This window comes from Nesoenas mayeri, assembly GCF_963082525.1.
Source record: "Nesoenas mayeri genome assembly, chromosome: 7".
Lineage (NCBI taxonomy): Eukaryota > Metazoa > Chordata > Aves > Columbiformes > Columbidae > Nesoenas > Nesoenas mayeri.
The window spans coordinates 724,963-746,840 of NC_137551.1; the positions used below are offsets into that span (position 1 = coordinate 724,963).

At 55.1% G+C, this 21,878-nt stretch overlaps 1 protein-coding gene across 1 annotated transcript in view; it reads right to left on the reverse strand.

The window, feature by feature from the left end:
• Positions 1–21,878, reverse strand: part of UNC5B (unc-5 netrin receptor B) — a gene marked incomplete at both ends in the record, with an annotated part of 49,728 nt that overhangs the window by 674 nt on the left and 27,176 nt on the right. The window contains 15 exons of the mRNA XM_080347930.1: positions 248–429; positions 521–685; positions 924–1,073; positions 2,373–2,606; positions 2,775–2,943; positions 3,032–3,119; positions 3,543–3,935; positions 4,338–4,532; positions 5,540–5,572; positions 6,324–6,488; positions 7,329–7,496; positions 8,039–8,219; positions 9,109–9,212; positions 10,557–10,700; positions 14,214–14,435. Coding sequence (XP_080204056.1) covers positions 248–429; positions 521–685; positions 924–1,073; positions 2,373–2,606; positions 2,775–2,943; positions 3,032–3,119; positions 3,543–3,935; positions 4,338–4,532; positions 5,540–5,572; positions 6,324–6,488; positions 7,329–7,496; positions 8,039–8,219; positions 9,109–9,212; positions 10,557–10,700; positions 14,214–14,435 — 2,593 coding nt within the window. The remainder of the gene's footprint in view (positions 1–247; positions 430–520; positions 686–923; positions 1,074–2,372; positions 2,607–2,774; positions 2,944–3,031; positions 3,120–3,542; positions 3,936–4,337; positions 4,533–5,539; positions 5,573–6,323; positions 6,489–7,328; positions 7,497–8,038; positions 8,220–9,108; positions 9,213–10,556; positions 10,701–14,213; positions 14,436–21,878) is intronic.

The following is a 21,878-nucleotide window of genomic DNA, read 5'->3' on the forward strand; positions in this document are numbered from 1 at the left end:
AGCACGAGCACAGACCCAGACAAATAAAGGCCAGTTCAAAGTGACAAGAGACCCAAGACTGAGTCACAGATGGATGCATCGCTATAGACAGGTGTAACTGTGCATAGCTATATCCATATAGATACAGATATATGGATCTATATGGCTGGACATAATCCAGCTGGATGCCCTGCAGCAACGAGGGAGCAAAGCGAAGCCCCCCCTGCCTGGGGTACAGGAGGGGAAAGCAAAGCACGGGGACACCCACCGGTCCATGGAGAGCTTCTGGGCGAGAAGCCTCCAGTCATTTCCTCTGGAGTTGGGGGCATCCAGGCTGTTGCAGATCTTCTGCCGGATGGAGAGGGGGATTTTGAAGGCATAGGGTCCCAGCTGGGTGGTGGTGGTGGTGCCACTATGGTGGGAGCGGAGGGTGTCGAAGGAGCTGGCATGCTACAAGGGGAAGAACAGGGCAAGACGTTGCAGCACAGAATGGCTCCTGAGCATGTCCCCTTGCTGTCCCCTCCACCTCCCCAGCACTCACCTCTCCCAGCGTGACGTGGAGCTGGAAGATCTGCCCTTCCCCCTCCACCTGCCGGACGCAGATCTTGCAGGTGAGCTCAGTGGAAGCCTGGCTGTACCTCTCCAGCGTGAAGGTGCAGTGCAGGGCTCGCTGGCTGCCGCTCCAGATATGATAGAAAGGGATTTCCTGTGGAACACCAAAGCAGGGGCTTAGCAAAGGCTCCAGAAGCTCCCTTGGGAGACCCCACCTCCTCCAGCCACCCCATGGGGATGAGATGGGACAGAGGGATCCCACAGACAGCGTCCCACCAGGAAAGACCTTCCTCCTCCATCCCTTTGGGAGACAACTCTGAAGACCAGGGTGCTCCCCACGCTGTGGTGCTTGGCTATGGTGGTGTCCCTGGTATGGGACCTCCGCCCCTCACCTGGTACTTGGCCAGCAGCTTGCTCCTCCAGAGAGCATGGGGGATGTCGTGGATGGAGAGGCGCAGGTTGTGGTAGCTGTCCTTGAAGGGCAGGGGCTTGGGCTCCTCCAGCAGGTACCCACCCAGCGTCCGCTCCAGCTCCAGCACCTCCTGCGGGCAGCGGGACCGGCAGCGTCAGACCCCGGGGGTGAGCAGGGGCTGCTCCTCTCCCCTCTCCAGACCCAAAGCCAAGCACGTCCTGGCAGCAGCGCCCAGCCCAGAGGGGTCCCCCCAAGGGGAGCAGCCTCTGCCACCCTGCCCGCAGCGCCAAGAACCTGCCAACTCATCTCACACAACAGCCCAAGCTGCAATCTGAATTTTATAGCACGTGAGCATCCTGTATGTGGCTGTGTAGTCCTCAGGCAACGCAGCGGTCCAACGCAAAGGTCACGCACTCCAGCGGCACTCTCGAACAGTGCCGCCCAACCTGGTTTTAACACCATCCTGTTTTTACAGCCACAGCTTCTAGGAGAAAAATGCAATCCAGGAACCAGAGCGCTGCCTACATCTCCACCTAGAGGCACCACGGCCATCCTGACACAAGTCACGGGGAATTCAACAGGGTTGGTTCAGCCTGGAGAAGACTCCAGGGAGACCTTGTTGCCACCTTTCAGTACTTAAAAGGGGCCAATAAGAAAGATGGGGACAGACTTTAGCAGAGCCTGTTACAACCGGACAAGGGGTGATAGTTTTAAACTAAAGGAGGGAAATTCAGGCTGGACATGAGGAAGGAATTGTTGTCCCTGAGGGTGGTGAGAGCCTGGCCCAGGTTGGCCAGAGAGGTGGTGGGTGAACCATCCCTGGAGACATCTCAGGCCAGGCTGGACGGGGCGCTGAGCACCCTGAGCTGCTGAAGATGCCCCTGGACTGGATGAGCTTTGAAGGTCCCTTCCAACCCAAACTGTTTGATGATTCAATGAACGGACACCGCGCAGGTGGTCCAGGCAGCCAAAGCATCCAAACTCCAGCCCCTCACGCTGCACTTGATGCTGTCGATGCCACAAACCCTCACAAGGAGGGCAGAGACACCTGCAAGAATAACAGGATCTACAGAAAATTGAGGCAAATCACAGCAGCAAGTGTTTTGTGGTGTTTTTTTTTTTTCCACATAGGAGAGAGAAAACCCACCCAGCAGCAGCAAAACCTCCCATGTAATGTCTGCAGAAAGGGGGTCCAGCACAGGAGCCGAGCAACAGCCTCATTGTTTCCTTCAGAGAGGGTGAGGAAGGGCAGGGAAAGCAGTAAACATGCTGATTATTTCACCATAGTCACTTTGCGGGCTGTTGCATCAGGCTATCTGCTCCCTGGGGCAAGGCCATCCTGAGAGGGACCCGGCAGCCTCTCACCACCAGCTCCAACAGCTTTGGGAAGCAGGAGCAGCCCACGCTGGCCTCACAAAGGTGACGTTACCTTCAGAGCATCTGGCGTGTCCTCCAAGCAGTAGACCTTGAGGCTGTACTCCAAAGAGGTGCAAACGGTGGGGGCAAAGATGGCCAGCTGGAGCCTCTTGATGGCTGACCTGGAGTAGGACTCTCCTACAAAGACGTAGGTGCCAAGCTGGTCTAGCAAAACGTGGCAGGACTTGGCTTCTAGCTGGCAGTAGCAGGGAGTGTTGAGGGTCTCCTCATCCAAGGTCACCACTTCCTACACGGAACAAAGTTTGGTGGTCAGCTCATCACCCACGGGGATGGCAGCCCAGGGCACCCCAGGAGAGACATCTCCAGGTGTTCCTCAGCCGCACCACTCGCTAGGGGTTGTGTCCCACAATGCTTACGGTCCCCACCGGCCGCAGGAGCTGGGTTTCCACTTTACCTCCCAGTTTCCCTGGTGGGACTGTGTTTTCAGTTGGTAAATCCAATCCGAGGAGGCGACATCTGCACAGTGGGGAATGGTCAGGACGACAGGGCGGCACAGGAGCAAGCCAGTGGGTCCACAGCTCACCGTCGGGCTCAGCACCGTCTGAGTGCCTTCGGAAGGCAGGCTGGGATGGGACAGGGGACACCGGTCAGAAAGAAAGCCTCACAGTGGCCAACAAAGAGCAGAAGCGCAGGTGGTGAGGCGTGACTTACAGGGCACTCTCTGCCTTGTTGAGGACCAGGTACATCTCGTAGAACTTCCCCTGGGGGATGGCCCCGTGAGGCACCAGCAGGCTCACCCCTGGCATGGCACACATGGGTGTTAGTCACGACAGGAGGAAGACGCCACCATGGAGAAACCACCCCTCCACCTTGACAAGCGAGCAGTGAGCTAGGACAGCTCTGGAGAACCCCAGGAGAAACATCTCCAGATGTTCCTCAGCTGCACCGCTTGCAGAGAGGAGCCACACCACTGCAAACTGCAGGTTGGATCCTTTTGCAAGACACTGGCCCTGAAATGATGGCAGGGCAAGCCAGGAAAGTCCCAGGGGATTGTGACCTCCAGCCTGAGAAGACTGGCTTAGCAACGGCTTGCTGCCTTCCCCCTCTGAGCCACCTTTGGGCTAGCAAAAGGCTGCTCGTGGCAAGCAAGTCTGCTAGGACAAGAGCAAGTCCTCGATCATTCAGCAGCCCAACACACCCTCCTCCCCAGCCCAGGGCTTACCAGTGCCTGGGATGGTGAGCCGCCCGCCCAGGTAGCCAAACGTGCCGCTGGCACTGTAGCTGTGCTCCCGGGGCAAGCTGGGGAGGTGCTGGGAGCCCAGGCCTTTGCTCCGCACGTTCGCAAAGTGGCCGTCCCTGGTGTTGTCCCCCGGGTAGGTGCCAGTGGTGGGGACCCCGCCGAGAAGGTCTGTTCCATCGTGGAGCCCCGGCGAGGAGGAGGTGGTGGAGGAGTTGTACACCTTGATCTTGAGGTTGGGGAGAGGGTCGAGAAGCGGGGAGTTGGTCATGGGGATCTTGTCGGAGGAGTCCTGCAGGGCGTACATGGGGCCGCGGTACACCCCAGCGCTGGCTGTCAGGTCCGGCTGCATCGAGGGGTGCAGCAGCTGCGGGTTGTCTGCGGGAGGAAGAAACACGGGTGGGATGAAGATGGCAGAAGAAACTGGAAGATACACCCGCGAGAAGGCCTCCTTGCCCAGCAAGGGTTGGAGGAGGTGCAAGGCATGCAGGGGGGACAATGGGTACAGTGCTGGGCTACATCTGTCCACCTTCCCCCAGGCACCTGGAAGGGAACTGCTCAGCACCAAGACTCAGCGAGAAGCAGCATCCTACAGCAAATTCCCACTTTGACCTGACCACCTCCATGGAGCTCACAGCCTCCAAAAATCAGCATATTCCCCCCAAAAATTTGGGCTGGGGATCTACCAGGGACCCGTCTCCTACTGTGATTTGCAGCTTGACTTCCTCTCCGCCTGGACTCAAGCTGGTGAGCAGAAGCTCCATGGGCTATGGCTCTTACCGTGCCGGGAGGTCTTGAAGTTGACGGGGTGGAAGCCTCCGGTCAGAGCGGCCGAGGAGTCCGTGATGTCGGTGTCGAAATCGCGGCGTCTCCTCCGGTACACCACCACCCCCACGGCCATGAGGATCACAATGAACACAAAAATGGCCACCACCAGCCCGGCGTAAAGGGCCACGTCACCTGTGGCCTCCAGCACTGGGAGGAATTAAAGAAATGGAGGCAAAAAAAGGAGCATTAGATATGCACATCAAGACCTACGGGTGCTCCACAACCCCACCACTACCTCAGGACACAGGCACGAAGGGGAAGATGTGTACTGGGCCTGCTGGAAGGGCTGGGGCGGGAGGATGGAGGGTGTTTTCTAAGAGTGGTCCAGAAAGCAGAGCAATGCCAGAGAACGAGATGGAGGTGAACCCTCAAACCTTTGGAGGACACCTCGGCACGGCTCCTGTAAACTTTATGTGAGCTCCAGGAAGCCGAGAAACATTAGGTTTCTATAGCTCAGAACCATGAAGTTATCAACCCTCACGTCCTAACAGAGACAACCCTGAGGAGCAAACATAATGCTTATCAATGCATCTTATATATATGTGGCTATCCAGGAGGGTTGTCACTTCACCTACACAGACACCCCTCAGCTTCCCCATCTTCCCTTCCCTGGCTCTTGATCTTTGAACGCTTTGTGTATTTTGGGTACACCTGCCCAGAGAGGAGAGGGATGAAGAGCGATCTCTTGGTTTCTATGGTTTCACGTTGGGGTAAAGCCCTGTCCTAGGCCTGGTGATCTCCACTACATTAGGTCTACGTCATTTCGGGGAGGTGTCACCTTGTCCCCAAGTCCCCCTGCTCCGGATGCCAGAAACAGGAACCCTGATGTCCCCTGGGACCCAAAATTCAAGGAAGAGAGTCCTTGTGGGGTGGGTGATGATGCCTTAGGCAGGTGTGATGGGGCGACACCAGCTGCATCACGGTGCACCCAAGAACTGCAGGGAGCAAAAGGGGGACAGGAGCACAAAAGCAGGCTGTATTTATAGCTGGAAGCGGAGCAGGTGATTTAATATACACACGAGTTTTGGGGTGGGCTTTAGCTGCTCCCTCTTCCCACCCTGTCCCTACCGGGGAGCCCTGCCATGGATGCGACAGAACGAAACCAAAGCAAACGCCTTGCAAAGAAACAAAATGGCCATGAAATGAGCACTTACGGTGGCTTTTGGGTTCGCTTAGAACTCTTTTATCTGTTAGGAAAAAAGAAGTTAGAAAAACAAAAGGTGAAGGTGGTGATGGTGGGATGAAGATGAGATGAAACAAAAGCTGGGGAGGGGGGAAGCCAGGGCATCGTGGGGAGGGACAAGAGAGCAGCATTGTTCCCCTGAGCATGCAAAAAGCCAGGGAGATGCATGGTGACAAGAATGTCCCCATGTGCAGACAGCCCCTGGGGCACATGTCCCCAGCTAACCGGAATGTTGGGCATTTCTGGCTGCAGCAGCATTGAAGGGGACAGCAGTGTCACACAGCAGCAGGTGGCAGCATCGGCTGCTCAGCCCATCCATAGCGTACCCACACCATTATTTTTATTATTACTATTGGGTTTTTCGTAGCTGGTGCTCCAGGGCTCCTACCAAGCAATGATCCAGGCCAGATACTTGCATGGTGGGGCTGAGACACCCCCCTGGCTTACCCCACTAACCACAACCAGCTTTATTTCAGCAGAAACCCCAAACGCGGCGCCGCTTCAGAAGGCCTGGTGGGACACGTAGATCCCACCAAAACATTCCCCAAGCCTTTATTTCTGCTGAGAATTAGCTTTGGAAAGGCAGAGTCTGGTTATAAAAACCTTGTTAAAGACAGAATTTCGAAATGGGGTGCCAGCAGCGCTGCTGCCCGACCTGGTGGCACAGCCAACGGCAGCGTGGCCAAGTGCCAGAGCACCGCAGCTCCCAGCGTTGCCTCCGCCAGCGGTCCCTGCCCGCCTGCCCCTGTACTCACTCTGCAGGCAGAGCCCGTCGGTGCAGTTTTTGGAGTCGAGCAGCACCCCGCTGCAGTCCTTGCCGCCGTTGCGGGGCGCCGGGGCGGCGCACTCGCGGCTGCGCCAGTGGGTGCACTCCGTGCTGCACGCCGACCACTTGCTCCACTCCGTCCAGGCGCCGTCCACTGCAGGACACCAAACACAGGCATGTCGGTACCCTCCTCGGCACACATTTCGGGGCTCGTGTCCCTGTGTCGGCATGTCTGGCAGCAGAAAGCCGCCCATGCCCATCTCAGGGCTTCCAGAGCGTTATCTAAGCAAACCCAGCCCTGTTGTGTCCCTGCAGACATTGGGGGTTGGACTAGATGACCTTTGAATGTCCCTCCCAGTGCAAGCTATTCTATGATTCTGTGATCTCCAGCTTGAGTCCTTGGGTCAGTTTTGGGCCACCCAGGACAAAAAAGAGCTTGAGGTGCTGGGGTGAGTTCAGAGGAGGGAGCGGAGCTGGTGAGGGGCTGGAGCACAAGTGTGATGGGAGCGGCTGAGGGACCTGAGGGGTTCAGCTGGAGAACAGGAGCTGAGGGGAGACCTTCTTGCCCTCTATAACTACCTGAAAGGAGGTTGCAGCACGGAGGGTGTTGGTCTCTCCTCCCAAGCAGCAAGTGACAGGACAAGAGGAAATGGCCTGAAGTTGCACCAGGGGAGGTTGAGATTGGATATTAGGAAAAAATTCTTAATGGAAAGGGTGGTCAGGCATTGGAACAGGCTGCCCGGGGCAGTGCTGGAGTCACCATCCCTGGAGGGGTTTAAAAAACATGTGGATGAGGTTCTTGGGACATGGTTTAGTGCCAGTGTTGGGTTAATGGCTGGACTCATTCTATGCTTCTTTTAAGTCTTGGCAGACTGGAAGATGCTTCACACTGGTCTCCCGAGCCCCTGTCTCCTTGGGGAGCACCAGGAGAACAGCTGGACCATGCAATGTGGGGGACAGGCAGTGTGGGCAAGGTTTCTGAATCCCCAATTACCTGGGCAGAGGGTGGTGCAGGTGATCTTCTGGAAAGGCTGCCCATCACAGAAGGAACCACCATTGAGTGGCGCAGGGTTGGTGCACGTCCGGGTGCGCTTCTGCCAGCCCCGGCCACAGCGGTTGTTGCAAGGAGACCACTCGGACCAGGTGGACCAGCCACCGTTCACTGCAAGAGGAGATGCACAGCGCTAACGCATCAACGGAGCCCAGTTCAGCAGGGACAGAAGCTTAGCCTAGGGCTCAGCAGGTCCTCTGCGACACCCTAGAACGGCGCTCCCTCCAGAAAATCACACCACAAGACTCCTTCTCGTGCCGTGCACCCCATATGCACAAGGTGCTCAAGCCCGCTTTGGTCCTTTTTCCACTTTGCAAATATTTTTGCACCTGGCCACAGCAGATCTTTGGTTTCTTAGCAAAGTTCAGCCAAACACAGCTTTTCAGCTGCCTTGAAAGACCAAGCAACTCAGCTGCGTCCAACATCCAGCCACCTTTGTAGCCAACCAAGACGGTCTGCAATTACCAACACATAATAACCTCTCCTAATGGCCTGCGCAAGCGGACATGGGATATTACACCCAGTTGTAATGGTGTAATGTAATGCCCTGGTGGGGTTTGCTCCCACCACTCCCAGAAAGTGCCTGTATTTCCCCATGGCTTGGAGACACAGCCAGCAGCACAGGTCCCGTCCCCAAGAGCAAAGGCTGGTACCGTAGACGATGACAGCAGCTGTGGTGCTCCTGCGCTTGGCCACGATGTTCTTGGCCATGCAAGTGTAATTAGCAGTGTCCAAGAGCCGAGCTTGCTTGATGATGAGGTTGTGATCGATGGTGATCAGGAAGTTGGTGTCCTGGGTGGGATCAATGACATCCTCGTTCCTCAGCCACTCCACCTAGCAATGCAAAGGACGGGATGGGGAAGGACGGTGATTAAGCTGAACAAGAACTGAATGCTCAGCCAGGAAAGCACACCATGGGTTTTGGTGGAAATGCCCATCCCACGTGCTCCCCACCCCACCATGAGGGTTTCCAAGGACCTTCCAAAGCTAAGCTAGGACACAACTGCTTAACTAGGCTGCTGGGGAAGGGTGTGAGCCAATACTGGCACTAAGTGTGGGTGCGGGCACAAGCGAGGACAAACACCAGGCTGGAGGGGCTCAATTAATCAGCCCTGATGGAGAACGACAGCCCCAGACCAGCCTATTGCCTGCCCCAAAGCCTTCCCCATCTTCGTTACTGAGACCACCAGCATCCTCAGCACCACAACCTTCGGTGGTCAATCTTGCCTCCGACCGTATCTATTTGGGCCAAACCAGGCCTGACAGGGACATGTTACTGCTGTTTTGACCAAGGATGGGACATTGTGGTTCCCATGGGAGCTCTCAGAGCTGTGGGGAGGGAAAGCATCGCTACTAGGCTAGGGAAACCCAACCATATTGAGTTTTCCAGCCCTGGGCTCTCACTTGTCATTGTTCCCTTTCAGACAAGTCATTTGGTGCTTCCTCATCAGATTGTCCCTCTGACAGGTTAATGGCACATGAGGAAGTATAGGAGAGGGGCACAGAGAAGGTGCAGAGGTTATGTGTGTCATTAGATGTCACAATCACAGATGCACTGCCCCAAACAAACAATTCTGCTGAATAATGCAAGCTGAGAGCCTTGGTGTGAGGCCGCCCACCACAGCTACAAGCCATCCGATGGGACATGCCCCATCTCTCTCCAGCTACGGCTGCAGACCTCCGGGAGGTGATGTCCCTTCTTTTCGGGTGCCAACGTGCTCACCTCTGCCTGCGGCACCCCCTCGGGCGGGCGGCACTGCAGCAGCACCTCCTGCTCCAGCGGGACCTCCTTGCCCAGCGGTTCCTGGTCAAAGTTCTTCCGGAGATCTGGAGGGGGAAGGAACACCCTGGGGTTACTAAATTGCTGTGGAAACAGGGCAACCTGCAAAACCTTGGAGAGGAGAGAGACACCAGGAGCACACAAGTAGGGACATGCCTCCGGTACAGCACAGCTGGAGCAAAACATGTCCCAGAAGGAAGGAGCTGACTAAGCATCTTCCCAGGGGGGATTCAGGACAGCACGTGGTGCCTGAGGACGATGCCTTTCCTCCTTCATGCACTTAAAGGCTTATAACCCTGCCTGCCTTTTCCTTTTGGGGCTAAACTTCAGCTTCACCACCATTTCTCTCCCCCTCTGGGCTCTCTACACCAGGACCGCTCTTCAAAAAACAAGATTTATAGAACCGCTCGGCTCCCACCAAACCAAATCCCCAAATTTCAGGGCTCCGGTGGCTTGTTGCGTGGCTCTGCCGCTCCTGGCTGAGCCACAGCCCAAGACTTGCTGGAAACCTGGCTATTGCACCCCAGTTTCAAAACGGGGCACGGCCGCTGCGGGAAAGCCAGGCTGGCTCAGCAAGGGGCTCCTGGTGCTTTTTGGGAAGGCGGAGAGGTCAGAAGCCCTGCAGAGCCCCCAGAGACCTGGGGACATGGCAGGATCCCACTCCAGAGCCTTGAAAGGAGCAGAAGCATCACTAGATGGTGCTGGAATCCTCTGCTACGGCACCCAGACCTCTACAGCTGCCGCTCCCATCAGCTCAGCTCGTCTGCTGGGCTCCAAGAAACACCAAGCCCTTGGCTGGGGCTGGACCAGAGGGCTCCCTCAGTAGCCAGCCCTGTGCCCTGTCATATTACTCTTCAGAGTAAATCCTTCAGCAGCGTAGCTGAAACACCAGCCACCTCTGTTCTGGACGACATGATGGATTATTAGCCTTCTAATAGCAAAACCTGTTTACGACTAGGGAAGCCTGGCCCTTCTCCCGTAGCTTTGCCATCTCATTTGCTAAGAGAGCAAATTCAGCCGGGTAACAGCCTGATTAACTCGTCCTTAATCAGGCTGACACCCGCAAACAGCAGCTTAGAGAGGTGACATATGACAGCAGGGACTCCAGGGACACGGAGTCGCTGATTCAGACAAAGCGTGCAAGGTGCTCACCGTCGGGTTTCTAATGAAAATAAAGCAGCAGGAAGAGCTGAGCACACTGATGAGCAACGTGGGTTTAACCCAGGCTGGTCAGGATGATGCCCACTCAGACGCAAAGTCAGAGCTGGGACAGGGAGATAAGACCAGGACAAGGATGGGTGACCTCCGACTGACCACAAAGCACTGTTCCACCAACTTTTGGAGATGGAAGGGTTGTGTCTCAGCCAATACGTTGCGTACCAGGCACTTACATGCGATGCGGACGTACGCGCGGCGGCTCTTCGTGGTGCCCGCCGAGCTCCAGGCCACGCACTGGCACCAGTAATCTTCTAAGCCAAAGAGCTCCTCCACCTGCTGCCGCGACACCTCGATCTGCACCTCCCGCACCAGCAGCCCTGGAAGGGGACAGGGACAGCGTCAGCTCGGCACGAGGGAAACTGAGGCAGCACCCGGCAGGAGGGCTGCTGGGTGCACAGAGCTGCAGGACACAAGCAGCGGGTTGGAGGCATCTGAGTTTGTCATCTCTGCAAATCATGGAGATGGTTCTTTCCAGATGGTGACTTGGACCTGAAAGCAGGGACGCAGCTCATGTACAGGACCAGGACACCTTCTCTTTTTCAGGAGGCACCACCCTCCTCCATAAGCCCCTCCAACACCAACATCCCCATCCCTGCCCAGACCCTCTCCACCCGCCAGGTTTGAAGGATGCCTCAAGGCGCTGCTGGAGGGAGAAACCATCTCTGTCAGCTGCCGTTTAAATACAAATATAACACGATACATAAAAGATCTTGAGGAATATCACCCAAAGATGATGGTGTTTCATTCCCAGAGTCCAAAAAGCGTTACATGCCTCCACGAAGTCTGCCAGGACACTCTGGCCATGGCAGGGGTGCGATGACCAAGGTAGTACCACCACGTCCAGGACATGGCCCCCTGGACCACAGGATGCTGCGTCTCACCTGAAGCATCAGCCTCGCATGGTGTGGCCATCGCCACGGGCAGGAGGGACTCGGGACTTATTTTTCCCTATTTTCAGCAATACCTGCCCTTTTTTTACAGCTTCTATTTATAAAAAGACCTCAAGTTAATGGCAATAGAGAGGCGCAGATTCCCCAGCTGTAATTTTGTTAGCTGGATCCCAGCGCTGTGAGGAGCAATTACCGTCTCTCTGACACCTTCCTGTGGAACAGCTGACAAACGGGCACCAAGGAAATGCAATTTATTTTGCCACTATTAAGAAGGGGGGGGAAAGAAAAAAGGCATTTGGGCTGAGCACTTTTGGCAAAACGAGGGATTTACAAGGAGCCAGGACAGCGGTGGCTCCAAATCAACTCGTGTCTCTGGAAAGCCCGGGAAAGTTCTGCAAATGCCCCGTAAACCCCGAAAACAAAGACTCCCCAAAGCTGTAGGCTGAGCTTACAGCTCACAGAAGTGACTCTTTAAAGGGCTTACAGGAATCCAACCACAGCCGCTCCTACCAACCGCCCCTTCTTGTCCGGCTGATTTATCCTCTCTGACTTGGCCTATTTTTGCTTTCTTCCGCATGAAATGGTTTGGATCAGAGGCAGTGGGAGCATTACCGAGCCCGGCTCATTCCCGACACGTCATCCTCAAAGTTGCCTTTTATTTCTATGATTTTTTTTTTGTTTAAAGGTCCTTTCTTCCAATCTTTTAACCTAAGATACTTAAACTACAAACCCCTCAGCGCGTTAACCCATCGTGGCCGTGCCCTTTGCAGCAGCTTTCCCTGCGAACGACAGGCACTGCAAATGCAGATTGTTTTTATCACAGCAAACCGTTCTGGTCCCAGCTCCCTTTTTCTCGGGCAGATATGCTCACGCTGGAGGAGTTTTACATGCACGGCATCACCTCCACAGCGAAGGGATTGGCGGTGTGTCCGCTGATAGCAGCAATACCATTTTTGAAGCCTGGGTGAAGAAGATGCGCACCGTTTCCTCCCCAAATTGCTGGCACGCGTTCTGCATCTGCAGACTGGGATCTGAGAGGGAGATGCTGGCCCACAGCAAATGAATCCCCACTATGGGATGAGTCCCACCCCCCCATAAATTTCCCTAGAGAAACAGGGTAAGCTCACACTGCATAACTTTCTGCTCCTTTCTACTGTGTTTTCTCCAGCCTGTTTTGCTCAAGAGTTGTGTGAGGCAGGATATTTGGTAAGGAGTATTCACCCGAGAGGCTGATCAAGCAGTAGAGGCAGAAATACAGTGGTTTTTCCACACCGCACATCCCTAAACCGTGAAACTCCCTGCTACAGGATGCTGGGATGATCCAGAGAAGAAACGAGTGCTAACAACACTTAGGCACATTAACAGGGGCAGGATCCATCTGGAGCTGGACCACGCTGCTAAGACATCACCACCAGTCCTGAACCACAGACTGTAGGGAGCTGGGAGAGCGACAGAGAAGGGTCCATAGCTCCATCCTCGCCCCGGTTCAATGCTCTTCCCCCGAGCACCACCAGCGCTGCACGCCGGGCACACAAACCTTTGGCTCGACCCAGCGCAGCCACACGTTATAAATAAATCAATAACCCCTGGGCGATGGCTGCTGGGTCACTAATGGGCACTGACTTCGCCCTGGAGCAGCGAGGGTGTCCAATCTGGCCTCGGCGAGAGTGGGCAGGTGGAGATGCAGCCTGAAAGAAATGGTGCTGATGATGCTCCTAACAGCTTCCAGAGAAACAAGGGGACAGCCTGCCCGGGTGTGTTTGGCTGTGCTGCACAGAGGTCCTCTGGAACAAAACCACCCTGGGAACCCATGAAGCAGGTTTGGGAAAGGCTCAGAAAGCCACAAGGAAAAGAACTTATCTTCCCTTTGCAGAACGGGTTCAGAGATGCGCCCAAGGAAGGACCCGCTCATGGCTAGTGATGGAGGAAGAGCCCAGGAGATGATGGGGAAGGGCAAGGATGGGGCAAAAAACGGACAAGAGGAGGCTCTGTAAAAGCACTTGTGCCTGTCCAGGCTGACAAAGTCTCTCCTCTAAGCCCAGCCTGCCCTCTGGGGCCAAAGCCACAGCCATGCAGACCACCTTGGTTTAAAGCCTCCTGGGGACCAGGGATGCTGCACCCTCAGAGATTTGCATGGATGGATCTTGTGTGGGAAATGTGATCATTTTCCTCCCCTCCTCCCAGATTTAGCAAATCTACTTGATTACATTATACATCCAATCCCCACACCTCATTCTTATGCTGGGACGCTTCAAAGCATGGGGTAAGCAGCTCTGCAGTGCCCAGTCCCATGGAATCAGACACTCTCTAAAATGCCTAAACCACCCACTGGTCCCCCCGTTTCAGGCCCCCAGTAGCTGCCTAGTCCTCCAAGGCAGGGAAGAGCTCATCTGCCACTAAAAGACATTTCAAACCCTACCTGCAAATGTTCTCATTACGCGTTAAGCAACTAATCCCTTTGCGAACCTGAGTAAGCTGCTGGCCTTTGCCACCCCTCGTGGCAATGACTCCTATGTCTTGATCAGGTATTTTTTTCATCAGTTTTAAACATGCTGCCTTTCAAGTCCCATTTAACGACTCCAAATCCTGCTAAGGGGTGAGTGTGCAAGCACGCCAGCTGACTTCCCCAGCCTCTATAGGGTGTGGAGACCCATTCCATCATCATAGTGCCTCCATCAGCGGTCCAGAAAGGGGCAGCTCCTCTGCTAAAATTCATGGCTGGTATGGAAAGGGAAACATGGGCTGAGGAGGTGGAAAACACACAAGAGCGACCTCAAGAGACTGCACTCACCTAGGGGTGATACAAAAAGTAACTGGAGAGACCCACTGGTGGAGGAGAATCACCTCCAGCACGGATGTGCAAGAGAGGAAAGGGCAGAAGCTCGTGGGAAGGAGGGAGGGGAGGGGTGGGCAGCGGGATGCCGGGGTGGCTTTGCTCACCGGTGACCTCGTCCAGGCTCTCCTTGGTGACGTGGTCGTTCTGGTTGACCCACTCGCCGTTGCACTTGAAGTAGATCTGGGTGGCGGGGTTGGCGCGGCACACGAGCTCCACCGGCTTGTTCTTCACGATGTAGGCGTCCTGCGGCTCCAGCAGGAAGTGAGGGAGGGTCTCCGCCGGCGCCGAGGGGAAGGAGTCGGGCAGCACGTCGCTGTACTCCAGCCCTGCCAGGGGATCGGGAGGCACCATTAGTCCCATCCCAGCGGGGACGCAACTCCTCCCTGTGCCGCTTCATCCCTCCCTTCCTTTCCCAGGACCACCCAAGGTGACGGTGTCACCAGCAGCCCCTGCTGAGGACGTTCCACAAAGCAAAAAGAGGGCTGCAGCGTGCATCCCGGTTCTGCCTGGGTACCAGCCCCCCTGTCCGCAGGCCGAGCCCAAAGCCTAGGCGACTGTAGAACCATAGAATAGTTTGGTTGAAGGGACCTTCAAAGCTCATCTAGTCCAACGTCCCTGTCATGAGCAGGGACATCTTCACCGGCTCAGGGTGCTCAGAGCCCCGTCCAGCCTGGCCTGGGGTGTCTCCAGGGATGGATCTTGCTAGAGGAGACAACCAGGAGAACACAAAACCAAAACCAAGTCCAGGGATGGTGACTGGGCTGGTGTCCCCCATCCCATCCCAAGCCTGCCTCCCATAGCCCTGAGGAACGCACGGGCATGCTCCGAGCACAATGAGCAGGGCTTGTGCTGGGAACAGTGACCACAACCCAGCACAAATCTCACACATCTCGCTCTTTGGTGGAGCCACGTTCAGGATCTCACTCCCCGGCCCACACGTGGATCTCAGCATCACAGGACAGAGGGAGCACCAGAGCCCGCACAGCCCACGGGGACCATCGAATCATAGAACGTCTCGAGTAGGAAGGGACCCACAAGGATCATTGAGTCCAAACCATGTCCCTGCATAGGACAAGCCCAAAATTCACCCCATGTGTCTGAGGGCATCCACGTGCCATCAGCCCAACACAGGTGAGCAATCACCTCCAGAAAACGTCACCCCAAAACGCAATCAGGATTCCCACCATTCCACCCCAGAAACCAGAGGGGTTCGGCGCCCTAGTGAGCTGCATCTTCCTGCTTGTTTGCTCTCAAAAGCTATCGAAATGCAACAATAAATAGAAAAAGAGGTCAAGCCAGGCCAAGAAAACGTCTTGCAAAGGGGCAAGGACCTCAGTGCTCACCCAGAGACATAATCCCTGCGGAGCGGGAGCCTCACGCCCAGCACCGGTTTGAGGAGATGCTGCGACAGGCACCGAGGAGCATCTGCAGCATCCCACGTGGCAAACCCCTTCCCAGCCATTTTGCCCATAAAGATTAAACCCAAAAATCACAGGACTGATAAAACACACACACACACACGCACGCTGGGATGCGGCTGCTTAACCTGTTGTTTCTGGGCATCTCGCTAGCAGTCAGGTCGCCTCACAAAGCCTTTTTCTATTTAACATCTAGAAGAGTTATGAGCTTTTCCTCCTCCTCTCTTCCCCCAGCAAGAGCTGTGATTCTCAACTCCAGGCACTGCAGCGTGTGCGGGAAAACAGTAAATATTCCCAGCCCCGCGATAACATCTCCGGAGCTGGCAAGGAAGAAAGGAGCCCACTCCCTCCGTCACCCTTGGCAAGGAGCGGCGCTGCACGGACAGCATCAAACAATCCCGAGACGGAAGGAGGAAAAACCACCATAAAATAAATCAGATGCGTCAATAAAACAAGATGACCAAGCTGCCTCCCGAGCAAAAATCAGTACGGGGGAAAAAAAAAACACACACGCAGGTCAGTCGTTTAAAATCCATTTAGGAAAATTGACTTTCCATTTCCATTTAACACAGCACTAAGGGAGAGCGGTAGGACATTTGTCATAATCCATTAACTGCTCTTTTGGAAACAATGAATTAAACTCCGGGCTAATTTCTCTCTCTCTGGCTCTTCCCCAGTTCCCCACCACCGGTTCCTCCTCCAGCTCATTTGCAGACCTGTCATTTCCCCCGTGTCTCATGGTGGGCATGGGGATGGGGTGTGAGCCCCCACCACCAACAGCCCCACGCTTCTTCCTGTGCCCACATCAGGCCCCGCTCCCCTCTCCTGCTGAGCAGCCTCTTATTTCCATCACAGCAGCAAATATCACTTTTTTTCCTTCGTTAATTTACTATTCAGTTTCGCATCCACCGAGTTGTTTTGTTGCCTTTTTTCCACGGCAGGAATCTAAATTCCCTGGCAAAGGGGGCTGGCAGGAGATAACGCAACTGGCAGCGGAGGCAGCCAACAGAACTTCACTCCCGGGCTGGTGTGAAAACCTCTCCGCAATGATGCTCTCTCCCTGCATCCCTGCGGCACGCAGCCTGCAACGCTGGACCTGAGCTTGGCGGCCAGCAGAACTACTCCAAGATATATTATCCCTGTCTGTCATGCAGGTATCGAGCTCCCCATTAAGTTCTTCTTCCACTTTTCTTTTCCCCCTTTCTTCCTATATATGTAGTTTCGCCCCAACCAGGTATACCACCCCAAGACGCAAGCGAGGGGTCCTGCAGCCCACCTGCCACCATAAGGGTGACCCAGGAGGATCTGACATGCCCAAAGAAGGTGATTTTCGGAAGGATCTTGCCCTTTGGGGCTCGCCTCTGGCAAAGTGACACTCCAAAGCACATGCGCACCCCAAACTGTGGGTAAAGAGAGGTCCTCCTCCCCCAGCTAACACCAGGGACGCGTTTCCTCCCACCCTGCCACCACTAAGCCAGGCTTAAGTCACCTGAGAGGATCTGGGAGCGGGGAGGGGATGAGTCACAGCCCCACAGGGACGGAATTTGCACATTTGTGACTCAGCCGTGATCATGGGCAGTGGGACGGGTGATGCAGTGAGAGCGGAGCCACCTCGGTCCCCCAGCGCAGGGTTCGGGGCTGAGACGCTGCCAGCGCTACCAAACACTTGCCAGCTCCCCATCGGTGCGTCCCCCGGACAGAGGGGCTGCCCAAATCCATGCTGGGGGTCTCAAGCTCAACATTTAAGGCTTCTTCTCCAAGCGGGGACGGTGAGTTTGGGGAGGAGCCGGGTGGAATAGGGTGCTCTCCCCAGCCACATTCAGCGTTGCTTTCAATGGCTGTAGAAACCTACCCAGTTTAAGGTTAGAACTGTAAACACCTGAAGCTTTAAAGCCAGGAGCCATCTCAGCTGCTGGGAAAGTTAAATCCTGCAAACTCACAACAGCTGAGAGATCTTTCATTTTTGGCCAAGAGAGATCCAAGGCCAAAAAAGCAGCTCTCACAGGACATAGGGGAAAAGATGCTGGTTTTTTCATGGCAGATTCCCAACTGGGGCCATGCCACAGAGCCCCAGCCCCAGCGGGGACGCTAATTCCTCCACCCAGAAACCAAAGAAAAGCATGTGCAGCTGGGCAGGATGTTCAGCACCAGCAAGATATGGCCACTGGTATTTAAAGACACTGGGGAGGAATTAAGGCAGAGGAACAACGGGAACTTTGGGTGAGAAGAGGGAGGAGAACCACGCTGGGCACATTCATCCTGTGTTCTGCGCTAGAACAATCTTCTCCCATGATGGTGTTGAGGCAGCAGGTTGGAGAGCCAGCCCCGGGTTGCAGGGATCCCCTGGGATGTTCCAATGGTTTTAATACCAGTGAAAACCTTGTTGGCAGGAGCGTTTGCACAGGTGCTTGCAAGGGGCCGGCCGCAAGCATCACCTTGGGAAGAGATGCTTTCACCCCCATGCGAGGTGACAATTTGGCCCATTGATGGGAGGAACAGCACACATGAGAGACATGCTTTTGTACGCAAAGCCAAGGAAGGAGCCTCGGACTGCCCACACTGCCATCAGACAAGCAACAAAACACCCAGCAGTGACAAACTAATAAATATCAGAGACCATAAGGCTAAACCCTGAAGCCGGGAGGATGAGGATGGTAGGAGCAGCGAGTGAGAAAGGAGGAGGGGAATAGTCACCAACGACTTCTTTCCTCTCCAGCCTCTTCTCCTCCATCCCTCATCGCACATTTTAATCTGATGGGGCTGAGCTGGATTATCCGCAGCATCTGTTCCCTGGGGGGTGACCTGCAGATGTTTGCAGCCAGCGTTTGCAACTCGGCCGAAGATCCACGACCCAAACCAACCACCACCACCCGTCTTTATGGGGAGCGGCACCAGAGCCGAGGTCCAGCATTCACCCCTCACCATCACCCCAAACACACAGCACGGGGGATGCCGAGCCCAGAAAGCAATTCGCCTTGAAGCAACGGCCGAGCCAACCTCTGCAGGAAAGCGTTAAAATCCTCTCCTCTGCAATTGTTATCCCTCCAAATATTTGGAAGATTACAGGAGCATTAGCGGCAGCGAAGCCTGGTGCCCATCACCCACAGCCACGCGTCCCACCGGGCAGGCAGGAATGCGATGGAAGGATTAAGTCGGGATGGCAAATCTCGGTGGCGGTGGGCGCTTAACCCTTTCTGCCTCCAGCTCCCCCCATCCACGCCTGTCTCGGGGCAAGGATTACTTTACGCAAAGGCCCGAGAGGCAATGGTTAAACCCATTCCCGCCTGCCAGGTGGGGAGAAATCCTCCTGTAGAAATGAGGAAAAAATCTGACAGCTTATCTCCAGCACGGGAGGAGACAGACACCTGCCTTCCCCACCCCCGGCCCCGGAGGGCGAGCTGCTGGGGATGCTCCGGCAAGCGGCTCCGGAGGGCAAGCTGCTGGGGATGCTCTGGCAACCGGCTCGGCTCAAGGAGGTGTCTGAAAGGCTGGAGCGGGGCTCTCCTCCCACCCCAAATGCCCCCCTCCTGGTGCCTTGGAGAGAAGCATATGAACAGGCTCATTTAGGGATTAGCACTGTTGCCATTTAAGCTCCAGCAAATTGCGATGCCGGAGCCGTGTTGTGTGTTGCTCCCATGCCAGGATGCCCGGCAGACTGAAGGCATCCCCGCGGCAGCCCTGCGGGATGGAGGGACGCCCCCGCTTCAGCGAGAGTCATCCTATGGGATGCAGTCCTCACCCCGCTGCATTTCAGTCCGTCCGGAGCTCAGGGAGGAGCCAGCATCACAGCCCCGGGGTTCCCAAGGGCTTCCCATCATAGAGAGCCCTCCTGGGATAATCTCGGGTCCAGTAGTAAAACAAAGCTGAGATCTTTGTCCTAAACGCACCCTGAGCATCCTCTCTCCACAAAGCATCGTCCTCTCTTCCCCGAGCATCCCCTGCTCCTCCCTGCTCCCCATCGCACAAATTCAGCCTCCCAATACACAGCCCTGTCACCAAGGAGGTGCCAGCAGCTCACGGCATCTCCAAAGGCAAAGTCTCCATGGGGCAGAGCAGTGCTGCGCAAAGCACAAAACCCCCTTCTCCGGGGACGCCTCTGACGCCCCAAAATAAAGGGTGGCACTGGGTTTGGAAGATTTCAAGCCACTGAGTGACATTTCCTCCCCATCTCCCTCCTGCTGCCTCCTTGCACAGAGCCAGCACAATTTTGTTCCTTCGAAACCATCCGATTTGTTCAAAGCAGGTTCAGCTGATGAAAGCAAGATGCAGGAGATGTAACACACCCTGGGTCGGCACTGCTGTCCCGAGGGCTGGCGTCACCCCCGAGCCCTTGCTCGCAGCTCGCTGATGTAACCCCCGGCCTCATTAACTCAGCTCAGCGCTCATTAACATGTCCCTCTGTGGGCGGGAGGACAGAGAGGACGGGTGGGACGGACCTGAGCTGCCCACAGATCCAGCCTCAGGGGGCCAAAAACTCAGCTCAGTGTAGCAGGGCAAGGACAAACAGCATCTCATCTCCAGCCCCGAGCGAGGTTGGGTTTGGATGTCAAAAAGCCCCAGGGAATGTCCAGCCATCGATGGGTGCCCATCTCCATGGCATCTGACGCCACCCCCCGGCACCCGCAATGGTAACGCAGCAAAGGTCTGCATTCTCACCAAGCTTTTAGTAATAACTAAATTTGGAAAGAACCACTTAAATCTTTTCTCCAAAGCATTTCTGCCAGACAAACCAGCTTGTTTTCTTCCATCGATCGCCCCTTCCTGCGAGTTTCACGGTCCCTCTGCATCCCTGCCAAACCCGGCATCATGCTCCAGGGTAAATCCAACCACCAGCAAGCCCCGTCCCTCCATCCCATCACCTCCAGCTCCTCCTGGAGCCCACCCAGCCTGGGACAAGGGGCAGACGGACACCAGGACAGCATTTCACATCCCAGACGGGTTAGCAGATTCCCCCGGTCGGTGGCAGGCAAAGGTTGTAATTAGCGAGCATTCCTCCCCAGCCGAGTAATGAGGGGGTGCGCCCAGCCAGCCCTAATTACACCCTTGGAAAAAAAAAGCAGATGCCTCTCCCAGGCAAATGAAAAGCCTGCAGCTGGCCGCCCTGCCTGAGCACCTTTATTAACCGGGACGGCATGGGGACAGCGGGAGGAAACAACAACAAACCACAGGAACAAAGTCTGGGCTGAGAAAAGGGTGGGAAGAAGGAGCTGGGCAGCACCAAGGTTGAGTTTTTGCGTGCAATGGCCTCATTGATCAGAAAACACTTAACAACACCAAAAGTAAACAGAATAAAAACTATCTTGCTCTAAATCCCCAGGTCAGGCTTTTGCAAGGTAGCCCAAGAGGAAAACTAAAAGCAGGGTGCCCTCACACAGGCCATCCCACCGCCACATCCTTGAGCATCCCACCGCCACATCTTCAAGCATCCCACCACCGCATCCCCGAGCATCCCACCACCGCATCTTCAAGCATCCCACCACCGCATCCCCGAGCATCCCACCACCGCATCCCCGAGCATCCCACCACCGCATCCCCGAGCATCCCACCGCCGCATCCCCGAGCATCCCACCGCCGCATCCCCGAGCATCCCACCGCCATATACATCCCTGCACATCCCACTGCCGCATCCCCGAGCATCCCACCACCAACGCATCCCTGCAGCTCCGAGGGTCCAACTCAAATCCCGACCACCACCATCCCCGGAGGAGAAACACCCAGATCTGTCAGCTGCTTCCCTCACTGGGAGTTCGGAGGAGAGAGATTCATTCTGTTCATTATGCATTACGCTGGAGTATTTATGGAGCCACTACTCTTTTGTTTATCTTTATGATTATGATAATCAAAGGCAAAGCCTCCTGAGAAGTGTAAACAGCTGAGATCCCTTATGGTACAAACCTCTTCATTTTTCATTATATAGATTTATAACACAGCACAAGCAGATTGGAGTAAATTGCTCCTGATTTCTGGTTTTAACAGAGCGGAGCTGTGAGCCCTGAGAATCCCCATAAATACCCACGGAAAGGAGAATGAATTAAAAAAAATCAAGAAAGAAGAAAGGAGGAGGAATTGTGTAGCAAATCCACGTTACTCTCTATTGTGCTCGCTTCTTTTGTGCTGTTTCACACATTTCCTTCGGGGAGGTAGTTATGTTTGAAAACTATCTCCAAATTTCATCTAGCGCCAGTTCTCGTTACGGGCACAGACACTTTTCTTTGTGTTATTTTAATTCCATTGTCACGGTACTCTTGCATAGTTTGTTCTGTTTACCGAGCTACAGCATTATATTTTAATGGATATAATAATTATATGAACTTTTATTTGCTTTGGCTCATAAAAGAAAAAAGCCAACAG